Source organism: Asterias amurensis, chromosome 13, assembly GCF_032118995.1.
Source record: "Asterias amurensis chromosome 13, ASM3211899v1".
NCBI classification, from domain to species: domain Eukaryota; kingdom Metazoa; phylum Echinodermata; class Asteroidea; order Forcipulatida; family Asteriidae; genus Asterias; species Asterias amurensis.
Genome location: NC_092660.1, coordinates 4,071,524 through 4,099,338, shown reverse-complemented (window position 1 = coordinate 4,099,338; position 27,815 = coordinate 4,071,524). Strand labels below are relative to the sequence as shown.

Below are 27,815 nucleotides of genomic sequence, written 5' to 3'. Positions count from 1 at the left end.
GAAAATTACTTCTCTCTCGAAAACTATGGCACTTCAGAGGGAGCCGTTTCTCACAATGTTTTATACCATCAACCTCTCCCCATTACTCATCACCAAGAAAGGTGTTATGCTAATAAATATTTTGAGTAATTACCAATAGTGTCCACTGCCTTTAAAGATCCACCATTATTCACGTTCATCAGGACCTTAATAATCTCAAGACTGAATTTGATCTGAGAGGACCCGTCTAGCCTCTTCTTCACTCTTGTTAACGGTAACAGTTAAAGTATACAGACCCCTCGCTGATTTTGCAGAAATTGCTTACGTGCTGGAACCCAAGATGAATGAATTAGAATGAATTACTTGGGCCTTACTGCATTATACCTCTTGATGGCACTCTCTCCATCTGCAGAATCAATTAATCTCATCCGCACGTAATGCATCATTGATTGGACAGGAAATGACACCTCATTTGCATATTCTGATAAATATTCATAAGGTGTCGATAATCTCAAAACTTATTTTGATTTTTTTAGAGCCCCTCTTTATTTGTTAAACAGTAACAATTAAAATATACAGACCACTTGCTGTTTTTGTAGAAATCTATCTTGCAGCTTCTGGAACCTAAGATGAATGAATTATAATGAATTATACTTCTTGATCGCACTCTCTTCAGCTCCAAAATCAATTAATCTCATCCGCATGCAATGCATCATTGATTGGACAGGAAATGACACCTCATTTGCATATCTCTCATACATATTCATGCTTTTTCAAGTTACAAGGTGAACAAACTATTGTACTGTATTCCCTTATTTTCTTTTCTTATTGTCCATGACCTCATACCATCTACTTTTAAAGGCAGTGGACACTATTGGTAATTGTCAAAGACTAGCCTTCACAGTTGGTGTATCTCAATATATGCATAAAATAACTAAGCTGTGAAAGTTTGAGCTCAAACGGTCATCAAAGTTGCGAGATATGAATGAAAGAAAAAACACCCTTGTCACACGAAGGTGTATGCGTTAAGATGGTTGATTTCGAGACCTCAAGTTCTAAATCTGAGGTCTCGAAATCAAATTCGTGGAAAATTACTTCTTTCTCGAAAACTACTCCACTTCAGAGGGAGCCGTTTCTCACAATGTTTTATACTACCAACCTCTCCCCATTACTCGTTACCAAGTAAGGTTTTATGCTAATAATTATTTTGAGTAATTACCAATAGTGTCCACTGCCTTTAACAGAAATCAAAGTAATTAAATGTAGCCAGTGTTTTATTAAAGATGCTATGTCAGATTTTTGGCCCCAAACATTAAAAAATAGATTTTTTTTGAGTGAATGGTATTTCAAAGAGTATCACCCGCTCTAACGAATAAAAGTTTTACTTTTACTCCTAATGGTCAGGAACCATGACAAAAATTTAAAACGTTTCTTATAAAACACATAAGAATTGGTGACGTGATATATCGTCGGGATCCCGACAAAAACTTATTTTGAGCACTTTATTTCACTGCTACTAATAATTGGCGGACTTTTTCGAGCAATGGCTCAAATGAAAGCTTGTAACTTTCTCGACGCCCATTAAAATACATATTGAATTTTAAATCAACATTTTGGGGTCAAATCGGCCAAAAATCTGACATAGCATCTTTAAATGAAATTTATAACTTGATTTTTTTCTTCTTCAAATTAGCGTACAACTGCCATACCTTTCTTTTTGTATTTGTGTGTGTATTTCGGTAGTTGATTATTGATAGTTCTATTATAAATTTTGCAAATTAAATTCAATCCCACGATCATAATGCATTTTGGAACTGACTGTCTCTGCACCGGTATGTGTGTTCTGTAGCTGACATGGCTGATTACGTAAAGTCTTTAAAAAACTCAAATTAGAAAATTGCATCTCACTATAATTAATTTTGCTAACGGACAGTTTCATGATTTTTTACAAGTAATTTGTATTCAAGGTTGAAGTCTTAAAAAAAAATATCAAATTAAATTTCATCCCTCTTGTATTTAATTTTTTTTCTTCTAACAGTCCATTTTGGGGGCAAATTTGTGTGCAGGGCAAGTATTCTGCAGCTGACTTATACCCACAAGTCCTTTAGAAAAATTTCAAATAAAAATTCATTCCATACTGGTCACGACATCACATTCATTTTCTCACAGACAGTTTTGTATGTTAAACATTTCAAAAAGAATTTTTGTTTGCCAATACTTTGGACTGACAAAACAGTCTCCAAAGTATTGGTAAAAAAACAAACATTGTGTGCAAGTCAAGAATTTTGAAGCAAATCCTTAAAAAGAAGAAAACACTAAAATGTCATCCTACTATAATAGTAAATTTAAAAAAAAGCTAGTCTTTGTATAAAAATATATAGAAATTCTCAATAGTCCAAATTCTAGATGGAAGTAAACTTGTATGCATGGAGAAAAAAACAACCAAATGAAATTACCAAAAAAATATCAAAAAATGATTGAATTATTTAAATCATGACACATCCTGCTCAGCATTAAATAACACATACCTCTAATAGTACCATTATGCACTTTTACTACACAGCATATATCACCTAATTAATTAGAAGCTGAAGCCTTTAAGCTATTAAATATGTATTACCCTTGATGTAAGCCCCGCCCCATTTCTACACAAGCCCTTATCAGAGACACACAGTGACGTCTACTGTGTGTATCTCTCTCATACACCACGGCTAGAGAATTCTCATAAGTAGGCAACCACCATTCACCATTACAGTGTGAAGGATTGATAACCACGGGTGATTAAACAACGCGTAGATGATGGTAGCACTCCAATCGACTTCTTGTTATCATAAACAGTATCTAGAATGTACAGTGACTACAGACTTCTATGACATTGAAACAATGACTGTATTGTTATCGGTACCGGTCTAGTCATTTTTTAAACACCTGTTTGATTGATTGACTGACTGAGGATGACATCATCTCAAGATGCACCCTCCTGCTCGTCATCGTCCTCATCAATGGCAGCATCCACTCCTCCTAGTGGTGGAGATGATGTTCTTGGAGAAGCTGCTCTCATGTATGTATCCTGCATCACTGATCAGTACAAGATGACATTGGAATACATTACCAGCGATAACCTAAGTTGCATGTTGCATTCCAAGTGGTTTGAGGCAAAACCCTGATGTGTGGATTTTTCTATGATCCAAGATCGTGTTGTGACAAGATGCAATTTAACATCCACAATATTATTGTGTATCCACAGTGGATGTGCTAGTTATCAAACAGCCCTCATAAACACAGTCATATATAACGAAGCCATGGAGGTTTCAGCGATAACCTAAGTTGCATGTTGCAATCCAAGTGGTTAGAGGCGAATGTGCTGAGTTTTTTTTATGAGTTGTTTATGAGTTCTACATCCAAGATTGTTTTATTTCACAAAATGCAAAACATGCATGTATAATAAGCTGAATAGCGCATATTAATGTTGCACAGGCTGCATACATACCCCACCAGGGAGTTGAGATGGTTTAAGGAGTGATTTAAGGCCCAGTGACCAGGGGTAATAATGTGAAGCGCTTTGGGACGCCCACCGGTTGTGAATAGCGCTATATAAAAACGGGTTATTATTATTATTATTATTATTATTATTATTATTATTATTATTATTATTATTATTATTATTATTATTATTATTATTATTATAAGAATAGATGTTAAATATATGCACAATATAAATGTGGGTGTGCTACTTATTAAAACCACCCTCAAAACTCATACAGTCATGCACACATGTAGACGAAACGATATTCTAAGTTGCATGTTGCATTCCAAATAGTTTGAGGCGAATCCATGATGTGCTGATTTTTTTATGATCTAAGATCGTGGTATGTCACATGAGGCAAAACATGCAGAATGTTATTGTGGATGTGCTTCTTATTAAAACAGCTCTCAAAACTACAGTCAATTTGATGAAACCATCAAGGTTTCAGCGATCATCTAAGTTGCATGTTGCATTCCAAGTGAATTGAGGCAAATCCCTGAGGTGCTGATCCCTGAGGTGCTGAGTCTACGGACAAGAAAGTGTCGCACAAGAGGCAAAACATGCACAGTATATATTGTGGATGTGCTCCTTCAATTTACCTGTTTACAGAGAAAGTAGTTTCTATGGTCAGACTGTTCGATGATTGGGTCTTAGCCTTGTTGACATGTAGATGTTTTGGAGACTGGAGCTAAAGGCAAAGGAAACAAACACACCTTATTGTTAAAACGTAGTATGTGCACTCAGAAAACAAATGGTAAAAAGATGTTTTGTAAAAAAAGTTATGTAAGAAACTACCTAACTTAAAGGGTCTATGTAACTTTTCCTTTTGTAGGACAAAAAACACAATTACAATAAACTTACACAGTTTGAAGATAATGATAGTAGAAAGCTTCCCTGAAAATATTACGTGCTGAGGTGCTGTAAGTTTTGGGAAATGGGTAAAACAATGTAATGAAAATAGTTTTCGTCTCATGAGACGAAAATGATTTCAATCATTTACAAACGTATTTTAATCATTTACAAGCGTATTTTCATGACATTGTTTTACTCATTTCTCAAAAACTTCAGCACCTAAGTAAGAATATATGAAGGGAAGCTTTCCACTATCATTATCTTCAAACCCTGTAAGTTTAATGTAAATCTATGGACATTTTGAAAAGGTACCCAAATCCTTTAAAACAGCTCTTAAAAACACATACACATGTAGACCAAACCATGGAGGTAGGAATTCTACCTCTATGATAGAAACACTGGCTATTCATAAATAAATAGCAATTATCATTGTACAAATATGCACTTTGTTTGCACTGGGGTTTAATTAAGTTATTAATGTTGTCACTGTACTGTTCAATTTTCAACTATGGTTTCCACTCGGAGCAAACGGTATCAACAAAATTGAAGAAGTCTTTGTTGGGGAGCAAATGAAATATTGTTATAATCGAGGCGACTCATTGTGGTTTGATGTGAAATGAAGTAATATTTGGAATTAATTTTATTTTATTTTAAATTTGGTCGTCGTAATTAATATTGTCTTCAATTAGTCTATATTTCTCAGTGTGCCCGCACAGCATGACACTTTATCTGAATTGACCAACACTTAGACCCCTTGCGTGGGCCGCCATTGCTGATGAAACGTCCACGCTTGAGAAGATCTGTCATGATTGGCTAAAAAGTCATGCGCAGTGCAGACTTGCTGGCGTGTTTTCATAGTTGGTCATTAAAGATGGTGTCCAATAAGGGTTCTAGACCAGGGTACCATGGTGGTTGGGTCTAAGGTGTTAGCCAGGATTTGATAAAAGGATGTCCAAATTTGCTAGAAAAATTCAAAAACTGGTTGTCCAAATTGTTAACTTACAATAAATTTACATGTAAATGACATACAAAAAAAAATCAAAACAGTGTCCAAAAGACACAGCGACACCCCTCCAACTGAAACTGTGGTCCTAAACAAAAGAAGTGGATTTTTTTAACAATAACATTTTTGGATATTAATTATTGTCGTGACATGGCACATAAAATAATTGTCCATAACCCAGCTGGATAAAGTGCATGGTATCATAATAGGACATCGTTATTGTTAATTAATTATTCATTGACTGATGATGGATAAGAATTCAAGCAGGGTTAATTGTTAACCATATGGCCTGTTTGCCATTTACCAATGTGCTACCACAAGGTATCAAGAGAAGTGAAGTGTGATGTGATGTTCAAATAGAGTGGAGAATGAAGTTGAGGTGTTTTGTAGACAGACAGTCGTCTTCCATGTCAGTTTTTAAGCACACAAAAAAAATCAACCTCTTTTTCTCGGCATTCAAGACAAACCAAAATTAAATTGGGGAGGTAGTGCTTTCTGCTCTACCGGCCAGGCTTTCGGACTGATGATACCCAAGCCTACATTCGTATGGACTGTAAAAGGGGCAACCCTGTTTCAGCTCTAGGAGTAGGTGGCAACGTCCTCTATTTGGAAAAGAAGAACAAATTGTAGCTCACACCTTGAAGTGGCCTTCAGGCCTTGTGTGTCTGGCGACTTGCATAAAAAAAACAAAACAAAAAAAAACCCCAAAAACTATGGAGACATTCCATCAAGAAATTCTTCATTGTGGTGGATTGAACGTGAAAAGGATTGTTTTACCATTCATGCACCATCTTCCAAGTCAGTTTCTAAGAACTCAATCAAATGAACCTCTTTTCTTGACATTTTTGGAGACATTTCAATGAACACAAATTCTTTATTGTGGTGGAATTAACATAAAAAGGATGGTTAAATAATGCAAGGACTAAAAAGGTTTTCCGAGTCCAAGGCTACGATTGTCAATGTGAATGAGAAACACTTAAGATTGTAGCGTCTCCCGCTAGCTAGAAATTGAAAATGGACTTCTGGTTAGAGTGATTGCCCTTCAGTTGAAGAGATTAAACTGTCTATCACTCTGTAATTAATTCCAAATCCATTAAAGGAACATTACAGAATTGTTTTTTGCGGAAAACAGTTGCTGGCAGTGTAAGCACTTTATGTAATCCAACATTGAGATCGATCAGCCATCTAAAATAAAATGAAAACCTCACAATTATGAGCTGCATTGGATCATTTTAGTCTACTTTTAAAATATCTTTCTAACCATATCAGTTTTATAACAAATGGTTTCTTACGCTTCTCATGGACCAACTCGCCCCATCCAAGGCAATGTATTACTTTAACTTTAAAGGCAGTGGACACTATTGGTAATTACTCAAAATAAATTTTAGAATAAAACCTTACTTGGTAACGAGTAATTGGGAGAGGTTGATAGTATAAAACATTGTGAGAAACAGCTCCCTCTGAAGTGAAGTAGTTTTCGAGAAAGAAGTAATTTTCCATGAATTTGATTTTGAGACCTCATGTTTAGAATTTGAGGTCTCGAAATCAACCATCTAAACGCACACAACTTCGTGTGACATGGGTGTTTTTTTTCTTCATTATTATCTCCCAACTTCGATGACCGATTGAGCTCAAATTTTCACAGGTTTGTTATTTTATGGATATGTTCAGATACACCAACTGTGAAGGCTAGTCTTTGACAATTACCAATAGTGTCCACTGCCTTTAAGCAGTATAATCATAATATATGAACGGTGTATCCCATTAAGATTTTAAAACCCGAGTACAATACTGCTTTATTTATCTTGAACTATGATCACGGCCGCAGCTGTGACAGGTTTATTTTGTTTTGAAAATTTAATGCAGGTATGTTTATACACGAGTTAACAACAACAACATAACACATGACATTACACATGACATTTATAGATAGATTCATATTTTGAAAAATAATGAGAAGAAAAAATGTTAATGGCCTGGTTTTGGGGGGATTTTTTTGAGGGCTTTTGACAACTTGGTTTATATGAACAGGTATAACACTAGTGTAACAGAACAGGTAGGTTGAAAGAAACAATTGAGAGAGACACTGAGGCAGAAAGAACACAGAAAAAGCGAAGGAATGAACAAAGAAGATGGTGACAAGGTTGTTTTTTTTAAGGGGGGGGGCATAACAAGAGAATCACAAGAGATTGAAAACACAAGAGACAAGTATTAAAGGAACACGTTGCCTTGGATCGGACGAGTTGGTCACTAAAAAGCGTTGGAAATCGTTTGTTATGAAGTGTATGGTTAGAAAAATGTTTTAAAAGTAGAATATAATAATTCACACAAGTATCACTCAAAATTGCACGGTTTTCCTTTTACGTCGCAAACTAACACGGTCGGCCATTTATGGGAGTCAATAAATGGCCGACCGTGTTATTGGAAGAGGTAAAAAGAAAACCACGCAATTTCAAGGCATATTTGTGTAGATCAATGTATTCTACTTTTACATCATCTTTCTAACCACATGCATTTTATAACAAACGGTCACAAAACGCTTTTCAAAGACCAACTCGACCGATCCAAGTCAACGTGTTCCTTTTATTTGGGTTTTACCCTAACACCGATGTGTGTTTTAGAGAAAAATACTTCACCAAAAAAACTCTGTAAGCAGTAAGCTTTCAGAGCTTGAATTAAACAATGATGTTTTTTATCCAAACCAATCCTGTCTAACCTTCAAAGTATGCTAACATTACGACACTTCAGTCATGTGTATTAACAGATTTGTGTTCAATATGAAACAACATTTCTGTTCACCATCACTAACATTGATAACACTATTTGTACTGTGACTTTGTACCCAAAGTTCGTTCATCTCTTACTGCCCGGTCTGACTTCACACCACCACAGATTAACATACCTACAGTTATTGTACATACATACATTATAACTTACATTTACTGGACTTCCTACATGTACAGTTTGTATAGCGGCACTTTATTTAGACCACGTCGCTTAAGCAGACAGACAACAGCGTTGCAAATAATACAACCACAGAGATAATCTACCTCCATGATACAACAAAGGAACGAAAAGCAATTGACAGAAAACTACTGAGAAAAAAGATATTTTAAAGTGCTTTTCTTGAAACTTAGGCAGTGAATTTGAGGTGCGTAAGGTGATGGGAAGACAGTCCTGGAGCGTCTTAAGAAAATTATTTATATGCAGCGGATTGATTGAAGAGATTCGCTGCTTGGATTATTTAAAACACAATGTCAACACCAGAGTACCTGCCTTCATTCATTCTCGAATCAAGTCCTAAATTGAATATAAATTGAGTTAAACCGTTAATTCCTTTTCTTTCTCTCTCTGCAGGGCTGCAGGAATGGACTTAGCCGCTTCAATACAAGACACCAAAGTCTCCTTGGATCTCTTCTTAAATAACAACTTCAACGAGGCTCGATCTCGCCTCAAGCCATGGTGAGATTAGAACGGGGTGAAGATCGTCTTGTTTGTAATTATGCAATGAGGAGTGATTGCTATTCAGACAGACGTTCAATCCAGAATGGTTTATTTTTATGTGCATAGAAAGAAAATAAACTCACGGATGTTAAAGGAATCTGACAACAAGGCTTGTTGTCGGTTTGTGCTTTGTATGTATCAATTGGTACGTGTACAGACCAACAAAGACGCATCTGTTATTTCAAAGCTATAGGCATATGTAGGGCCATTTACAAACCAAAAACAAAAAAACACCCTAGAAATACTGTTCTAAATTTCATTGTCAACTGTAGTTTTAATGCAGATAAAAGAAAAACTAAATGAAGTTTCACAATCATTTTTTTTGTGCCAGCATTTGCCCTAATTGTTACTACAGAAATTCTTTGCAAATGATGTTTTGTAAGTGGAACACACCTAGGCCCAATCATAGAGCTGCTAAGCACCAAAATTTGCTTAGCATGAAATTTTTTCCTTCATAAAAACTGGATTATCGACTAAATTTGTATTTGTTGCATATTGCTTGTTACTGGTATTTAGCTTTTGTTTGCTTATCCTAAAAATCATGTGGAAATTTGGCTGGTAATCCTGTTTTTATCGCGGCAGAAATTTCATGCTAAGCAAATTTTTGTGCTTATCAGCTCTACAAAATTGGGCCCCGGGTTGTTTTACATTATCGTAGAGTTTTTCTGCCAAGAATAGTTAATTACATGAGAGTTTTTAATCATTTATCCCTAAAGGATTTCATCGAGTATGTACCACGCCCTAGGCTACGGCACCATCAGCTATATCCAAGCTATCATGACCTTTGACCCGGATGACATCACAGAGGCCATCAAGTGTGTCAAGAACTCCATCGAGGTCGCTAATCGTTTCCGTCGCCGTGGTACCATGATAGAATCTATGTCCAAGATGGTACGCAGGCCAAACTACGATAACTACACTGACGGTAAGAAAGTATCCATTGATTTGGGCCCAATTTCATAGAGCTGCTTAAGCAAAAAATTTTGCTTAAGCAAAAAATTCATTGCTTAGTAAAATCAGATTACCGGCCAAGACTCCACTCAATTGTTATGCTAAGTAAACAACAGCTAAATACTAGTCATAAGCAATGTATATGGCATGAAATTTTGGCCAGTAACATGTGTAAAATAAGCGAGCTATTTTCGTGCTGAAGCAAATTTTTGGCTTAAGCAGCTCTATGAAATTGGCCCCTGATGATTGTTCTCAGAAACACATCAAACAACCATCTTGTATCAATTTTAAAGGCACTGGACACCTTTATTAACAGTCAAAGACCAGTCATCTTCTCACTTGATTATCTCAACATGTGCATAAAATAACAAACTTGTCAAAATTTCAGCTCAATTGGTCACGAAGTTGCAAGTGAATAGCGGAAGGAAAAAACACCCTTGCTGTACAAAGTTGTGTACTTTCAGATGCTTGAATTTGGGACCTCAGCTGAGGTCTCGAAATCAACTCAGATATTTGAGTGAGAGAATTACTTCCTTCTCAAAAACTGTGTTACTTCAGAGGGAGCCGTTTCTCACAATGTAACACTTTCAACAGCTCTCCGATGTAAGTTTTCATGCTCATAAATATTTTGGATAATTACCAATAATGTCCAGTGCCTTTAAAGGCAGGGTAGTTGAAGACCACAACACCATTCTACCACCAATGCGTCACATGATCAATATGCAAATTTGGCATGTGACGGTTAGTCATCACTTTACGTCATGGTCCATTACACTTTATAAACTCACCTCCTCCATCGACATGTAGCTCGTGTCAATAATTCCATCAGTGGATTCCAAGCTAATTGGAAATACCATCATAAATTATATTCCCTAGTTACCTCAGATCCGCATTGATTCATTCGTAATGATAATGTGTCTGAACAGAGGGTCGTCAAATTAGACTTTAGATTTCCCCATGGTCACGAATTCAATGATTAGTTCACAAAGTCGTAAAGTGTAAAATACCTGCTTAATATATAAAATACATGTAGTATGTAGAGGATACATTAATAATGTCAATAATCCATGTATTTTTGCTTGCAATGTGTAACAATGTTTTGTTTTTGATATTTTAGACCTAATTGCATGTTTAAAGGAACACATTGCCTTGGATCGGTCGAGTTGGTCTTTGAAAAGCGTTCTGTAACCGTTTGTTGTAAAATGTATATGGTTAGAAAGATATTGTAAAAGTAGAATACAATGATCTACACAAATATGCCTCAAAATTGCGTGGTTTTCTTTTTACCCTGTCGACTAACACGGTCGGCCATTTATGGGAGTCAAAATTTTGACTCCCATAAATGGCCGACCGTGATAGTTCGCGAAGTAAAAGGAAAACCGTGCAAATTCGAGTGATACTTGTGTGGATCATTGTATTCTACTTTTCAAACATCTTTCTAACCATATGCATTTCATAACAAATTGTTTCAAACGCTTTTAATAGACCAACTCGTCCGATCCAAGGCAACGTGTTCCTTTAATACTTTAGGATTTCTATTGATTAAGTTTGTTGTTGAATGTTTTAAAGAATTTTTACTCCCGTTGTTATAATTCCGTTTTTTCTTATGTTTTAGTTTGTCTATTTTTCCATGTTGAGCGCCCTAGAGCATGTTTACATGATTAGGGCGCTATACAAGTTTGCCAGTTTTAACAATTATTCATAAATACCCCAGACAGTTTTGTTATTCCACGACCCTCCTGGTTTTAAACGGCCGTTGAAGAACTCGTTGGTACCCTTTTATTCCCTTAATAATAACGCATGCCTCAAAATAACCCACGGCACCCAGAGCAATTGCTGCGATGCCCTGTGCTGTTGCTGTGATGCCCTGTGCAAAGTTCCGATATAAATTTGAATTTTTTTCATAGAACTGCCCTTACCAGAGGGAATTTGCTGTGCCCTTTTTTAAGAGCCAAATTCAATCATGATTTCTTGTTTATTTTTGGCAGATACACACCCCAAAATAAAAAAAATCAATAAAAAGATCACAGAAAAACAATTTTCTGATTGCACAATAGGGCTTTTAAAAAGTAGAAAACCTTTCAAGGAAGCGTGCTTCGGCGAAACATCCACACATTTGGGTCCAGAATATCCCACAATTTTGGAAAAACCTGGGGAGAAGCATGGTTGTGATTGTGTGCTCGAGCATTAATGCCATAAGAGAGTGTTATGTACATGTTATTATATTTTTGTTGGGAGGTTGTATTGCAATAAAAATTAGTGCCGACTCAGTCACGATTTGTGAAAAAAATATTACAAAACCCAGATACACAAACCGACAAAACACATGTGAAAAAACACCTAGAAATACTGATTGATAAAAATGAATTAAGCATCGGTATAATGTGAGAGTTCCAACTACTAAATAATGTGATATTTATTATTTTGCATGATAGAAATAGGTTGTTTCCATAGCAACACCCTATATTTGTAAGGGGTCTGTCTGTAAATACTGTATTTCTACGTGAAAATGGCGAGTGGAAACATTATAATGCATCCTGTATCAGGATTCAGTGCTAAAAGCAATTACAGGCAACTTTAACGGAGGCCAGACTAAGTTGACCTTTTCAGCGGCGCCAGTCTTCCCTCGTTGTTTTGTTGTTTGTTAGAGTTTCACCTTTCCCCAATAGATAAAAAGTGACAGTTTATTCTACTCGGATCTAGTTGTTTATATATACTTTTATTTAAGTGTAGGGTTTGAACGGGGAAAAAGCTGTTTATTTATTTGTAAACATCAACTTAGTTAAAGCTATCATAAAGGCTTGGTCAGGATAAAAAAGATCATTGTTCAATTTCATTCAAATGAAGTTCATTGTAGTATAATTTTTTATTTGAAATATTTCCTTCTGAAATTATGTCATATTCTTTGTCTGAAAACCTTTAAAAATGCAACAGATGCTTTTGGCTAATACAACCAAAATTAAGGACGACATGTTTACTAGCTGGAAATAGTGCAATTTTTCTCTCCCTATTTTGATGAATTAACCACAAATTTTCACATTATTTTAATTTTATTTGATGTATTAACGCTGCGTCGCCTAAATTGCGCACTTCACTGCATAACGCACAGCATACTATATGCATAGAGGTCTTATGAAAACGCACAGTGAAATCGCCCACCAGTATGGCGCATTCTGTCAAGATTTTTCTGATGACGACGTCAGGTGAAATGGGTCAACATGTTCTGTAACTTTTTTGTTAGCTCTACTAATCCTGTATAACACATTCAACATTTTCACATGTTAATTATATTGTATACAACTACAATAGGATTTAAAAAATCAGATGTTTAAAAAACCCAAAGGTATACAGTGCCTTTAAAGGCAGTGGACACTTTTGGTAATTACTCAAAATAATTATTCACATAAAACCTCACTTGGTAACGAGTAATGGGGAGAGGTTGGTGGTATAAAACATTGTGAGAAATGGCTCCCTCTGAAGTAACGTAGTTTTTGAGAAAGAAGTAATTTTTCCACGAATTTGATTTTGAGACCTCAGAATTAAATTTTGAGGTCTTGCAATCAAGCATCTGAAAGCACACAACTTCGTGTGACATGGGCGTTTTTTCTTTCATTATTATTTCGCCACTTTGACGACCAATTGAGCTCAAATTTTCACAGTTTTGTTATTTTATGCATTTGTTGAGATACACCAAGTGAGAAGACTGGTCTTTGACAATTACCAATAGTGTCCGGTGTCTTTAACATTAGAATGACTGTCGTGGTTAGTTAAAATGCCTTATTTATTTGAACACTTGTGTTTTTTTTATTTTTGCACAGTGGAGGTACACGGTGAGTTGTGTTACGCAGAATCCATCCTAGAGAGGGCGCTAATCACGTTCATTCAGGACGACAATCTCATCAGCTTCATCAAAGGTGGACTCAAGATCAGGAGTGGTTACCAGTCATATAAGTAAGACTTAGAGAAGAGACAAAAACAGGAATATTTGTTATAAAAAAAAACCCAGATAAGTTTCAATCTAAAAGCTCAAAAGGTTCTAGTCTGGCTGTTTTATTTACCAAGCCAAGCAGGCTGAACAGTACATTTACATGTAAAAATAATTCGTTTAGGTAAAAATATTTATATATGATTATTTAAAAAATTACAAGAAAAACCACAAAAGCAAATGCAAAAAGCTTGAACTGACAAAGAAAAGCTACATGTGAACAGCACTAAAGAAGATACAAGACAAAATACATAAAAGGGCACAACAAAGGGTATAGTTTTCACTAGGAAGTATTTCCGTCTAAGGCAAACTACGGATAATTTAAGGAATCGCGGACATCTTGTACCTATCTGTACGACACTTAGGCATGAGGAAAGTCCATACCAGTACCAAATCTCAAGAGGAATATTTCCAATGATTATGATGATCATAATTATGTCAAAGGCATTGTCGATGATAAGAAGTATTTGTTAAATACAGATATGATGTGATAGAAATGTATAGACTGAAGATCAGTAAAACCTTAGCATTTTGTTATCTGTTGCAGGAGTTGCTCTCAAATGTTGTCTCTTAGAACGTGGAAGAACGAATCATCTAAGATCAATTTTGAAAGTGGGGTTCGATTCGGAATCGGCACATTTAATCTGGTAGGTTTATATACATTAATTGAGAAAATGGAATTAGCTGTTAACATTATTTGTGCGGTAATTTTATCTTATGTTCTAATTTGGTTTATCTTATTTCATCGTCTTTTCTCCTGTTGTCTATGTATTTTTGACATGTTTTTATCCAAATAAATTCAAATCAAAATCAAATCAACCCCTCCTTACTACCAAACCCCTATGTTCTCTATATTTTATGCATCAGTCATTGTAACTGTGACTTACCAGGCCCAATGCCATTAAGCTGCACAGTACAAAACATTGCTTAGCACTGAAAAGTCCTGCTTAACAGAAACAAGTTACTAGCAAAATACCAAGTATTACATAATTGTATGTCACTGGTTCTATGCTAAATTTTGCTGAGCAGAATGAATTTGATAAGTACAATTTTCTGTCTACCAGCTTTGTTGAATGTGGCCCACAGTGTCTTGCGATACTGTAAGAGTCTCATGTATTCTACACGAGTGCTTGGCCCTCCCCACCCCCCCCCACCTCCCCTTGCCTCGGCCATTGTGTGCTGTAAGCTTCAAGTGCACCAGGGTTTATTTGTTATGATGTCTAGTGAGACTGTGAGAGTCTCATGTATTCTACATGAGTGAATGATTGCAGTCGTTGCCTCAAGCCATGACTACTAGTGGTGTGCATAAAGAGCTCTCTGATAGAATGCCATCAGCACAGACTGAGAACTTATTCAACTCTCTTCTTTCTTTCTTTCTCATTCTTCTCTCCTCTTCTCACTAGATGATTTCCATGCTGCCAAGGAAAGTCATGAAACTGCTGGAATTTGTGGGATTCTCAGGAGATAGGGTAAGAAATTCGTCTACTAATTTTTAAAATTAACAAAAGATCGAGATATGCTTCAATTTGGGGCTTCAATTTGGGGAATAAATCCACAAGACAGCAGCAGCCGATCTTACAAAACCTGCGCAACGTTGATGGCGCAACTTACGCCATAAACATTGGGCAGGTGGACTTACGCAGTTGCGTAAAGTTTTGTGAAATCAACTGCAGGGCTTGCAGCTCAAAACTAGTACTGGACCAGAAAATTTGTCACAAGATCAGAATCAAAATGACAAAAAAATATATAAACATTTTGTACACGGCATCAAAATAAAATCACAGTCTCTATAGTCTGAGGAACTCAAAAGACAAGCAGTAACTTGTGACTAAGCAAGTCATTGTACCAGACTTCATTGAAATCTAACTCACAAATGACATATTGAAGGAAAGTAAACAAAACAAGAATAAACTCTCATAATCCCAAACAAGTCAACACTCAAATTTATTAAAACCGGTGGAAAACAAGTGTGGGATGCATCATTTAGAAGCCGGGCCATGTGGTGAGATACCCGAATGTTGCTTTAAGGTAACAGAGATGCCTGAATGTTGCTTTTAATGTAACAGAGTTACTGTTTCAGTATTGGAAGGAATAGTCATTGAAGGCCCTCCATGCTAAATGCACTTCATCTTCTGGCATGTAGGTTAAATATGGACTTGGGAAGTTTTCTAAGCAGTAAGTCACAGGCGTTGGGAATTATAGAACTGTGCTAAAACTATTTGAATACTGAAGAGCAACATAGAGGGAGCTAAGTGCCTGCAAACCTGCCTCCTTCCCCCCTAACATTGTTTGCGGAGTGTGGAGCCACTGACTAACATGACTAACGGCGATTTAAAGGCACTGGACACCTTTGGTAATATTTGTCAAAGACCAATATTCTAACTTGGTGTATCTCAACATATGCATAAAATAACAAATGTATGAACATTTTGGCTCAACTGGATTGTCTAAGTTGCAAGATGAAAAAAAACGGGAAAAAACACCCTTGTTGCACAAACTTGTGTGCTTTCTGAGGCATGAGAATGGCATCAGACCTGAAGTCTTTCTCATATACAAATCTTTTACTGAGAAATTAGTTTCTCAAAAACTACGTCACTTCAGAGGGAGTTGTTTCTCACACTGTTTTATACTATCAACAGCTCTCCATTGCTCGTTACCAAGTAATTATTTTATACTAATAATTTTTGAGTAATAACTAAAGGTGTCCAGTGCTTTTAATATTGAATCTTTGAGCAGTGCCTGAGTGTGATTCAGTGCACATCTCTGCTTGTTTGACTAAGCTTCAATTACACCGGATCAATAGGGCGGGAATCGGGAGGGGAGTCTGGCCCAAGACATGAATTTATCACTGGGGCACTGGGGTGTGTGGAGTATAATAGTTAGGGTTGTTTAGTCCCAATTTTTTAAATAGCGTTGTGTGATCTGGGCCCAATTTCATAGAGCTGCTTAAGCACAAAATTTTATTTAAGCAAAAAAATCCCTGCTTAGTAAAATCAAATTACCGGCCAAGACTCCACTCAATTGTTATGCTAAGTAAACAACAGCTAAATACCAGTCACAAGCAATGTATAGTGCGTGAAATTTTGGCCAGTAACATGTGTAAAACAAGCGAGCTATTTTCGTGCTTAAGCAAATTTTTTGCTTAAGCAGCTCTATGAAATTGGCCCCTGTCTGAGCTGCTTAAGCACAAAAAGTAGCTAATAAGAACAACAAAATTATGCTTACCAGAATAAGGTTACCAGCCAAAATAGCATGCCACATGTACAATTTGTGACGTGGTTTCCTGCTATTTTTTTGCTAAGCACAAAATTTGATGGCAAAATTGTCTGCGTTATGAATCAGGCTTTATTTCAATTTCTCCAATTTAAATAAGCCTGATTGGATTATCCACAGAATTTCTGACAAAATGTACAAATTTTCTTCCACTAAAACATGCAAGAATTTAAGTGAAATTTTATAAGCTGGTTGTGTGTTGTATTTAGTAAGAAATATATTACGTCAATTAATTCATTTGGTGTTAAACAAAGAAAAATTTAGTAGAACAGGATTTGAACCTGCGACTGCCGGTTTAACCTGCTGGCGATCTGCCAACTGATCTATTTAGCCCTCTGTTAGCGGTCTTCCTATTTTTTTTTAAATATTTGTTTCGGGGTGCCAATCATAAGCCATTCAACCTTTAAGTGCCATATAGCCAGGGATCCACACCCAACTCAGCATGACCAAAGCTTTTTGTCTTCTTTTTATTCAGGACTACGGTCTGTCGGAGTTGGATATCGGCAGTCAGTTACCAAGCCTCAGGGCACCGCTGTGTTCATCGGTGCTCATCTCGTTTCATACAGTCGCAACGTACGCATTCGGTAAATAATAATTTCTGGTTCAATTAGCACAGCAAATGGACAAAGCATGTGGCAGCTGGTAAAGATAGAGGTTTCATAAGTCAATATGGTTGATGGTAAAAAGACTGAGCAAATAGAGAGTGGAGTAGAAGTGTGTCACACAGTGTTGTCTGAGAAATTTAAACAAGTCCCAACTATTAGCCCCGGTGAACACAAATCAACAATCCTTGCTGAATACAAGAAGCATAATTTATCTTATGTGTGCAGGGGATTCATTATGCACGAACTAGCTTATCAGGCGGATACGCACACATTTCAGCCAATACTAAGGGAATAAAAGAGTGGCGACGAGTTCTTAAACAGCCGTTTAAAACCGTCAGGGTCGTGGCCGTGTGATAAAAGCCAGAGCTGGCTCCCTCTGATGAAGTAAAATTGTTTTTTAGACATTGTAATTTCTCTTTCAAATGTCAGAACACTTGGCCTGAAACCTTTTATAATACTAAGGGAATAAAAGAGTGGCGACGAGTTCTTAAACAGCTGTTTAAAACCTTCAGGGTCGTGGCCGTGTGATAAAAGCCAGAGCTGGCTCCCTCTGATGAAGTAAAAATGTTTTTTAGACATTATAATTTCTCTTTCGAATGTCAAAACACTTGGCCTGAAACCTTTTATAAGACATCTGAAAGCACCAACATTTGTGCAACAGGAGTGTTTTTTCTTTCATTATTCTCTCCCAAGTTCAATGACCAATAGGAGACTTTCTGGGACGATAGAGGGCAGCAGACTTACCGGGTAAATGCATTGTGCTCAGAATTATGGGATGTTAAGAACTATGTAAACAATGGAAATTTACCCGGTAATCATTCTGCCACCTAGCGTTTGAAAGTCTCCTATTGAGTCAAACTTTTGACAGATTTGGTATTTTGGGGGATGAGAATACTGGTCTTTGACAATTACCAAATGTGTCCAGGGGTTGATTTCACAAAGAGCTAGGACTAGTCCTAACTTAGGACTAGTCCTAGGAGATATACAAATTGCATGGATAGTCCTAAGTTAGGACGAGTACTGGTCGTACTCGAGATAAGACTAGTCCTAACTCTTTGTGAAATCCACCCCAGGGGTCGATTTCACAAAGAGTTCAAGTAGGACTAGTCCTAGGAGATATACAAATTGCATGGATAGTCCTAAGTTAGGACCAGTACTGGTCCTAACTCGAGATAAGACTGGTCCTAACTCTTTGTGAAATCCACCCCAGTGCTGGCTTTAACCAGTAGAAGTTGAGTCTGGTATTTTCTTTTGTGTTTGACTGTTTGATTTCAACTAACTCTTATATTGTTGAATGCCAAATAGGTACAGCGGATGGGGACGTAGATCATTCTCGTGAAGTCTTAGCGCCTTGTCTTAAGAAGTATCCTACTGGGGTGACCTTTTTATACTTTGATGGACGGATAGAAGAAATCATGGGCAACTTTACGTCGGTAAGAACCAGCGGTTATGCTTTACATGGGATCAGGCATTCAACCATAATCGAAGTCCAACAGTTTGGGTGTTGAGTTACTGAATGGTGTTGGACTGAGGACTGCGTTAGTAAATTGATATGGGATCAGGCATACCACCATAAATCAGAGTCCAATAGTTTGGGTGTGTTTTCCCCTGCCTTTCACCTCTGTGGACACCAGTTCGAATCCCACCTCCGACTGAAGTCATGCATGTGGCTTTGGTTTTCAGTCCCTACCTGATTGCAAAGGTTTTCCCCCTTCTGGGGTTTTCCTCACACAGCTAAAACTGAAAGTTTATGCACGATTCCTACCCCTCCCAATATGCTGATCGAGGTGTATTAATATAAAAACTCTTGCTCATTGTTTTCAAATCTCTAAATGGGCAAGCACCTGCTTACATCCAAGACATGCTCAACATCTACAAACCATCTCGCAACCTTCGTTCTGCTAACAGATATCTTCTTCAAGAAATCAAGTCTTATCGCACCTGGGGGGGGGACAGATCTTTTTCTATTGCAGCACCTCATCTCTGGAATCAACTACCTCCACTTCCATTCACTCTTTCAAAACATCTCTCAAAACACATCTCATGTCTATAGATCCGTTCTTTTGTATTTAATCTGTTCTTTGTTGTTTTTGTTTTGAATTTTCTCTGTAATAGCGCCCTGGGCACTTTTGTGGATTTGTGCGCTCCATAAGACCTCGTTATTATTATTATTACTATTATTATTATTATAAAAATTAATAAATTTGTGTGTGATTATTTTATTCAGGCTATAGATAAGTTCACCGAGTGCATTGCTTCACAGCAACAATGGAGACAGTTCCATCATATCTGCTACTGGGAGCTCATGTGGTGCCACGCCTTCAAATTGGATTGGCTAATGGCTTGCAGATATGCGGATAAATTATGCAAAGAGAGCCGCTGGTCAAAGGTCAGTGAGCATGCTCTGTGAAGCCAGTCTCATTAAACTAATTTAAATATATTTCAGAAATGAGTACTTCTGTTTTGGCAAAATTGTACCCCCAGTCTCCATATTTTGATGTTTTGAGGAAATAAATAAATAAATTGCTTGTGCAAAAAAAAATATATAAATAAATAAATAAACTAATTTAAATATATTGCAGAAATGAGTACTTCTATTTTGGCAAAATTGTACCCCCCCATCTCCATTTTTTGAGGTTTTGAGGAAATAGATAAATAAAAAATTGCTTGTGCAAAAAATAAATAAATAAATAAATAAATAAATAAACTAATTTAAATATATTTCAGAAGTGAGTTCTTCTATTTTGGCAAAGTTGTACAATATCGAAGTTGGTGGTTAATAAAATTTAATTTAAAACAGTAATATGTTGAGCTTGACAAGATAGTTGTAACAATGCTCCACAAAGCCATCAACAAGCAACCTGCCATATACCAATCCCAGACTATATTCAGCCAAGACGCCGTAAAACAGATTCGTACAAATCGGCTAAAGATCTGACAACTATTAACAAAGTTTCAACCCAAGAACTGAAGGTAACTGGGACAACCTCGCCGTATGACGCAAGCTCTGACGCGTCTCTAACCCCTGGGAGGGAAACTCCGATCTGTGTCACCAAAAAGCCCTATACGCCAAAACACGTGCGTATTTACGTATTCACTTTTTTTGTCACGCAACACTGAACGCAGAGGCAAGTTTATGACTTTTATTACACACAGCGCATCCAGCGTGTGCGCGACTAACGCCCAACACAGAACAGATCAACCTCAGGACTAATTGTAATATCCCTTATATTAAGATATTTTGGAGTTACACTTCCAGGGGTGATGATCTGGCAAGGCATGCTGGGAAAAAAAAGGGGATCGATCACCCCTGGGAACGAGGTTGGTAACTGGAATGGGCTCCCCTAGGACATCATTGAACTTCCCACAGTGGAGCGGTTCAAGGGAGCCATCACCAGTGCCCAAAGTATAAGCTTTTCACTCGCAGAAACACTGCCCTCACAAGGCGGTCAAAAATACTGCGAATTAAAAAAATATGAAGTTAGTTAGCAACTGTGCTTTCCTTTCTCTAGGCAACGTACTACTACCAGCAGGCTTGCTTCATGTCCATGTGTCCAGACCAAACGGAACAAACAAAAGAGAAGCTCGCAGAGATGTTCAGTAAAGTGCCAGAGTATAAACAACGCGTGGCGGGCAAATCCATTCCGTTTGAGAAGTTTGCCATTCAGAAGAGTAAGAAGTTTCTAGAGCATGGGACGGTCAACACCCTCGCTGGATTGGTATGTATTTTTTTTATCAGTTATCAATCAGTAAAGTAATTATCAGACTAAGTAATTACCAACTGGAGTATGCAGCAGCCGCATCATATATGCAGCAAACTAACATACTCGACATCCTACGGAAAGACCTCCATGCTCGTCAGCTGTCCCTCAAGACCCACAGTGACATTCTACGGGTTCGTGACGTAGTCAGTGATCGTTTGTCCTGGAGAACTCTGTATTAGTAGAAACTGATTGGATATTTATTCAGCGTTGACTCGCTAATACTGTTCCTGTGTACAGTTTATATAAATAGCAGCCGCACGGAGTCCACACACAGCCAAAAACATCTACTCACTGGAATCGGTTCAACGCCAGGCAGTCAGATACATATGCGAAGTCTACGACCGCACTTCCAGTATCACACCTCTCCTAACACAACTCAATTTGGACCAATTAAACACCAGAAGACTTCTACATCAGTGCACCATGTGTTACAAGATTCACCATAACATCATCAATATTAGTTTTCCGCCTTCTATTCAACTCCACCCAGCGATACGCAGAACTCATCACCAACTTGTGTCTGGAGCCTAAAGAACTTTAGTGCCGATGCCCAACTGAACAAGTTCAAGGCCCAATACACCAGTGGTGCCAAGGGCCGATCGCGTAATACTGGTGCATAGGACCTACAAGACACTGGTGCCTATGGCCTTAGGAACACTTCTGGCTCTGGTTACCAGTTTTGTTTGATGAGGATGTATAATTTCCATACTCTGTTTTCTAAAAGTTTTGTATTTTGTTTTTTTTGTCGAACACAGGAGTTGATTTATACATGGAATGGTTTCATCATCATTGGTAAGAAGGATGAGTTGGTGGTACCGGTGGTCGACATTATTGAAAAGACAATCAGAGAACTCAATAAAACAAAAGGTAAAACTCATTCAGACTCAATAAAACAAACGGTAAAACTCACTCAGATTACTGACTCTGTTAAGACACCATTGAAAAGACATCAGAGAACTCAATAAAACAAAAGGTAAAACTCATTCAGACTCAATAAAACAAACGGTAGAACTCACTCAGATTACTGACTCTGTTAAGACACCATTGACAAGACATTTAGAGAACTCAATAAAACAAAAGGTAAAACTCATTCAGATTACTGACTCTGTTAAAGCCGTTGGACCCTTTTGATACACAGTATTGTCCAAGGCCCACACTTCATGTATCACAACTTCTATATAAAATAACAAACCTGTGAAAATTTAGGCTCAATCGGTCATCGGAGTCGGGAGAAAATAACGGGAAAACCCACCCTTGTATCCGCACGTTTCGCTGTGTCATGACATGTGTTTAAAATATATCCGTAATTCTCGATATCGAGAATTGATATTGTTGTACTGTTTTCTCAAAAAGTAAAGCATTTCATGGAATAATATTTCAAGAGAAGTCTTTTACCATATAACCTTCTGTAAACCCTGTAAGTTATTTGTAAATCTGTGAACTTTTTTTGTTTCTGTTCGGAAAGTGTATAATGGCTTTAATAAAACTAAGTGACTTTGTGTATTCCTTTTTGATGTCTAGATACCAATGTATGCTATGCTGATGATTACGGCTTAGCGATGCTTCTTAAAGGAGTTTGTCTAAAATGTCTGAAGAGACCATCCCAGGCTGAGATGTGCTTCCAGGAAGTCATGGAACAGTAAGTAGACTCTCATTGCTAAGCAGTAGTATAAATCTAAGCTTATATACCACCCTTGTGTGCTAGCAATAGACTGCTTAACTTCCAACTGTCCCAATTTTCTAGGGACTGTCTCTACTTTTGAGAATCCCAAGTCCCAAAAAATAGAGAAAGTCCCTAATTTTGAAAAAATGTTGTACATGTAACACTAAATTCAACTGAATAAGATATGAGTTTGGCAGCGAAGATCAATCAATCAATCAATCAATAAAACATTTATTTCCAAATTCACATCACATGGAGGCATCATCCTAAAAGCCGAGGCTTGTGGCGGATGTGCCCGTTACAAGGTTACAGAACAAAACAGGAAAACAGCACTAAATGTGATGTCCGTCATAATAACTTATGACTGTGATCTTAATTTTCTGGTTCTTACAAATGCCTGAATCCATTCAAATATTGTGTTACATGCCCATTTGTGTCTTTGTGCACATACATACTAATAGACTGTTGAGGTGTGAATTTTGCAGAGTGTGGGGTGAATGATGAGTTTCCATGTCTATTTTGTGTTTTTATTGTGAACAAATTCAAATGACAAGGATCTATGTGTGTTTTGCAATACAAATATGGAATGCGTTTCATTCATGCATTGTTGCAGAATGTAATCACTTTGTCAAATCTGGCTTTTCCATTTCGCCTTCGTGAAATGGGATAGCCCAAGCTTCATTAACAGAATAATGAGTTTTTAAACTTCTTCTGGATATTTGCAATGTTTTTAGAGAGGAGAAGATTGTGTACAACAATTATCTGGTGCCGTATGCAACGATGGAACTGGGTTTGCTCTATCTGGAACACAATAGACTAGAAGAAGCTAAACTATTCCTTCTACGCTCAAGGTATGTTCTTCATTCATTTCAAGACTATATTGTTTCCATTCCAACAGATAATCAAAATAACAAGAACAAAGAACAGTATTGGGGATAATTGGAAATGGACTTATATGAACATTACACGTACCGTATTTTCCTGCGGATAAGACGCTCGGCGGACAAGGCGCAGGTCCCTAAAATGACCCCCAATATTCAAATCACAGCAGACAAGCCGCACAAGGCGCATGTTTAACTGCACACAAAAGAACATCGAGCACCACCCGGTGTCGGTACATTGTACTTGGTGTTTATCTTGGTGTTAAAATCCCTACTGTGCTATTTAGGGCATTCTGTACAGTTTTATCTTGTTGATTTTGGGGAAATTAGAAGAAGTATATAGTTTTTGCACATTGGCCAAAAATTGTGTATACCGGCATGCAATTCGCGTGTAGCCGAATATGCTAGCTTGTGCATGGGGCGAACTCTGCCATCAACGCAAATAAAATTTAATGGCCTCACATGCTGACTTTAGCAGAGTCTTTCTTAAAGGCTAAACTCCAGGGGTATAAATAAGTACCTGCAAGAATAGAGGTTGATATTGTGTTTGAAAAAGCCTTTGGAGCACCACGACAGCCCATGGTTGTATACTCCACAGTGAGCAGAAAAAGATTACAGGAATGCTATTGGCCCAAATGACCTAGGGGCCAATTTCATAGAGCTGCTTAAGCAAAGAAATTGCTTAAGCACGAAAATAGCTCGCTTATTTTACACATGTTTACTGGCCAAAATTTCATGCCATATACATTGCTTGTGACTGGTATTTAGCTGTTGTTTACTTAGCATAACAATTGAGTGGAGTCTTGGCCGGTAATCTGATTTTACTAAGCAAGGTTTTTTTTGCTTAAGCGAAAATTTTTGCTTAAGCAGCTCTATGAAATTGGGCCCAGGTTACTTGAGTGAAGGGCATTGGTACATGTTTGTAATCAAAATATACAACAAACAAAAAAGTTATAACTATTCCTATTTTTTATTTACAGGAGTAAGAAGAAGTTCATGTTGGAGAACAAACTTCACTTCAAGGTTCACTCGGCCATTAATAACCTACGCGCCAAACTGAACTTAGTTAGCAACAATAACGCTACGTCTCAAGAGGGACTGGACTCCGTCGATGATGACCCTGTCATTGAGACGGTCAACGGAGAAGATGGTGCCACAGCTACTGAGGCAACAGAGGACATCATCGCAAAGAGCTGAACATGGTTTGTAACGAACTGAGTTACCTGAGTACGATGTTCTTATGTGTACAGTTAACGTGCCAGTAGGTACTCATACGTGGTGAGAAATATGCTTGGGCATGTTGGGGGCGCTGTTACAGTGACCTTGTCGGCAACATTAAAAGAGCCTTAGTTCGATATCACCCCGAAATTAATTATTTATCCCCTTGAGTTATTTTGTTTATGTCTGAAATAAACTAAAAAAGTTTCCCCCTTAAAGGTGTATCCCTGTACTGCCACTTCCTTGTATTATAAACTTAAGTGTGCTCCCTGGCTATATGGCAGTTACAGGTTCGTTGGCTTCTGACCCAGCCCCCCCCCCCCCCCCTCTCCCTGAACGACGATATTGACATCATAGGGAGACTGCCAACATAGGTCCAGATGGCTCAATTTGTAGAGCACTGACGGATAAAGGTCACAGGTTAAAGGGTCTATGTAACTTTTGTAGGACATAAAACACAATGTCCACAGATTTACACTAAACTTACACAGTTTGAAGATAGTGATAGTAGAAAGCTTCCCTGAAAAAAATTACGTGCTGAGGTGCTGTAGTTTTTGGGAAATGAGTAAAACAGTGTCATGAAAATAATTTTCGTCTCATGAGACGAACATTATTTTAATAATTTACAAACGTATTCTCATGACATTTTAAAACTCATTTCTCAAAAACTACAGCACCTCAGTATGTAATATTTGAAGGGAAGCTTTCCACTATCATTATCTTCAAACCCTGTAAGTTTAATGTATATCTATGGACATGCCCCCAAATTTAATAATTAAACTCTTTTAAGTGTCAATCACCAATCAACATGTTTGACCCATAGTATACATGTTATCATGAGAGGGCAATACCACTCAGGAAATACTATTGACTTTTGGATAGTACCAAGGCAACACAAATCAGCAAGATCATTTGGTGCAAAAGACTTGAAGGCTGTGTAAACTATTGGTAATTGTCAAAGACCAGTCTTCTCACTTGGTGTATCTCAACATATGCATAACATAACAAACCTGTGCAAATTTGAGCTCAGTTGGTCGTCGAAGTTGCGAGATAATAACGAAAGACAAAACACCCTTGTCACACGAAGTTGTGTGCGTTAAGATGGTTGATTTCGAGACCTCAAATTCTAAACTTGAGGCCTCGAAATCAAATTCGTGGAAAATTACTTCTTTCTCGAAAACTGTGTCACTTCAGAGGGAGCCGTTTCTCACAATGTTTTATACTATCAACCTCTCCCCATTACTCGTCACCAAGTAAGGTTTTATGCTAATAATTATTTTGAGTAATTACCAATAGTGTCCACTGCCTTTAACAAAATATATATATATACACAACTTCAAAAAGCCTCAAAAACATTTTAGGGTTTAAAATGCAAAAGGAAAAGTGGGGTAGTAAAGTACGGTAACTTTAGACATTTACAAGGGTTTGTATAAAATTAAGAGATTATCCAAGGTGTGCTTTATGGGTTAAAACAATCAGAGTTTATGAAGTTATTTATCAAAAAGTCAACAACATGAAATCGTCTTTTTGAACTGGAGTTTGCTCCAGAGATATTTGTAATTAAAGTAAAGCCCGGTAAAGCAGCGAAAAAATCACATCAGTTGACGTGTGATGCGAAACAGTCACTGCAAAAATCGTGTAATGTCAAAATTTGTATCTTATTCGCATTCGCAGGAAGCATGAACTGGGCTTTAACCTCAAATAAAGAATACCGCACACAAGGGTCCAGTTAAGTGTAATAAGTTTTTGTCAATGTAACACATGCTGATCAAATGCAATAACATCCGAAACAATATTTTAAAAATTATTTATTGATAATTTAACTCATTTATTGATATTTGACTTTTTTTAATGAAAGTGCTGCATTTAGAGTAAAATATTTTAGAGTAAATATTCAGTAATTTAGGATCATTATTTTTCTAGAGAAATTTGCCCAATTTTTGTCGGTCATGTAGTGATGAGGTAGCACATGTGATACTTTTGAATAGAAATTTACCGGTTTAATTTGTCTTTTTTATAAAATCTAAAGGGACCACTGAATAAAAAGTAAGAAATGGTGTAATAAAAGTCACACCATAACTGTAATGAAATTTTGGAAAGAGACTGGTATTAGTATTAATATTATAAAAGCATTTATGATGCGCCATCGATTTAGTTGACTATTCCGAGGTGCTGAAATGTTTGAGATAGGTATGCCAAATTTTTAAAATATTAGATCCATTTCTATAATGCATATAAAATAATAATAATTTATTCTTGATATGGCATTTTACATCAAATCGCAAAATGCTTAACATTCAGGAAATTACGGGAAAATACACAATAAACCCCCTAAATCAGTAAACAAATTAAAAATTAACTAGTTGTTAATAAAAATAATATTAGTAATACAATCAACGGACAGTAGCAGGCAGCTACAGCAATAGTACAGCACAACTAACAACAACCAACGAATTTACACATGGAAAATAATAATGATCTACATGTAGTTACAATGAGCAAAAAACAGGCATTATGGAAAATTTATTTATAAAAAAAAACACCCCAAAGATAAAAAATAATAATCACTAAAAACAACGATAATGAGGTAAACTCAGTGGATGTACAATTA

At 37.0% G+C, this 27,815-nt stretch overlaps 1 protein-coding gene across 2 annotated transcripts in view; it reads left to right on the top strand.

Annotated features, from left to right (window-relative positions):
• The window catches only part of LOC139946055 (tetratricopeptide repeat protein 39B-like), a 32,519-nt gene extending 4,704 nt beyond the window's left edge, over positions 1-27,815 (top strand). The window contains exons 1-14 of one of the 2 annotated variants that reach the window (XM_071943649.1): positions 2,776-3,040; positions 8,718-8,822; positions 9,581-9,789; positions 13,634-13,766; positions 14,348-14,447; positions 15,204-15,269; positions 17,549-17,657; positions 18,984-19,111; positions 19,906-20,067; positions 21,191-21,397; positions 22,198-22,309; positions 22,964-23,081; positions 23,840-23,956; positions 24,967-27,815. In XM_071943649.1, the coding sequence (XP_071799750.1) occupies positions 2,934-3,040; positions 8,718-8,822; positions 9,581-9,789; positions 13,634-13,766; positions 14,348-14,447; positions 15,204-15,269; positions 17,549-17,657; positions 18,984-19,111; positions 19,906-20,067; positions 21,191-21,397; positions 22,198-22,309; positions 22,964-23,081; positions 23,840-23,956; positions 24,967-25,183 (1,890 nt within the window). In that variant the 5' untranslated portion in view covers positions 2,776-2,933 and the 3' untranslated portion in view covers positions 25,184-27,815. Of the gene's footprint in view, positions 1-2,775; positions 3,041-8,717; positions 8,823-9,580; positions 9,790-13,633; positions 13,767-14,347; positions 14,448-15,203; positions 15,270-17,548; positions 17,658-18,983; positions 19,112-19,905; positions 20,068-21,190; positions 21,398-22,197; positions 22,310-22,963; positions 23,082-23,839; positions 23,957-24,966 lie in introns of those variants that run through there. The other variant, XM_071943650.1, reaches the window with a different exon arrangement.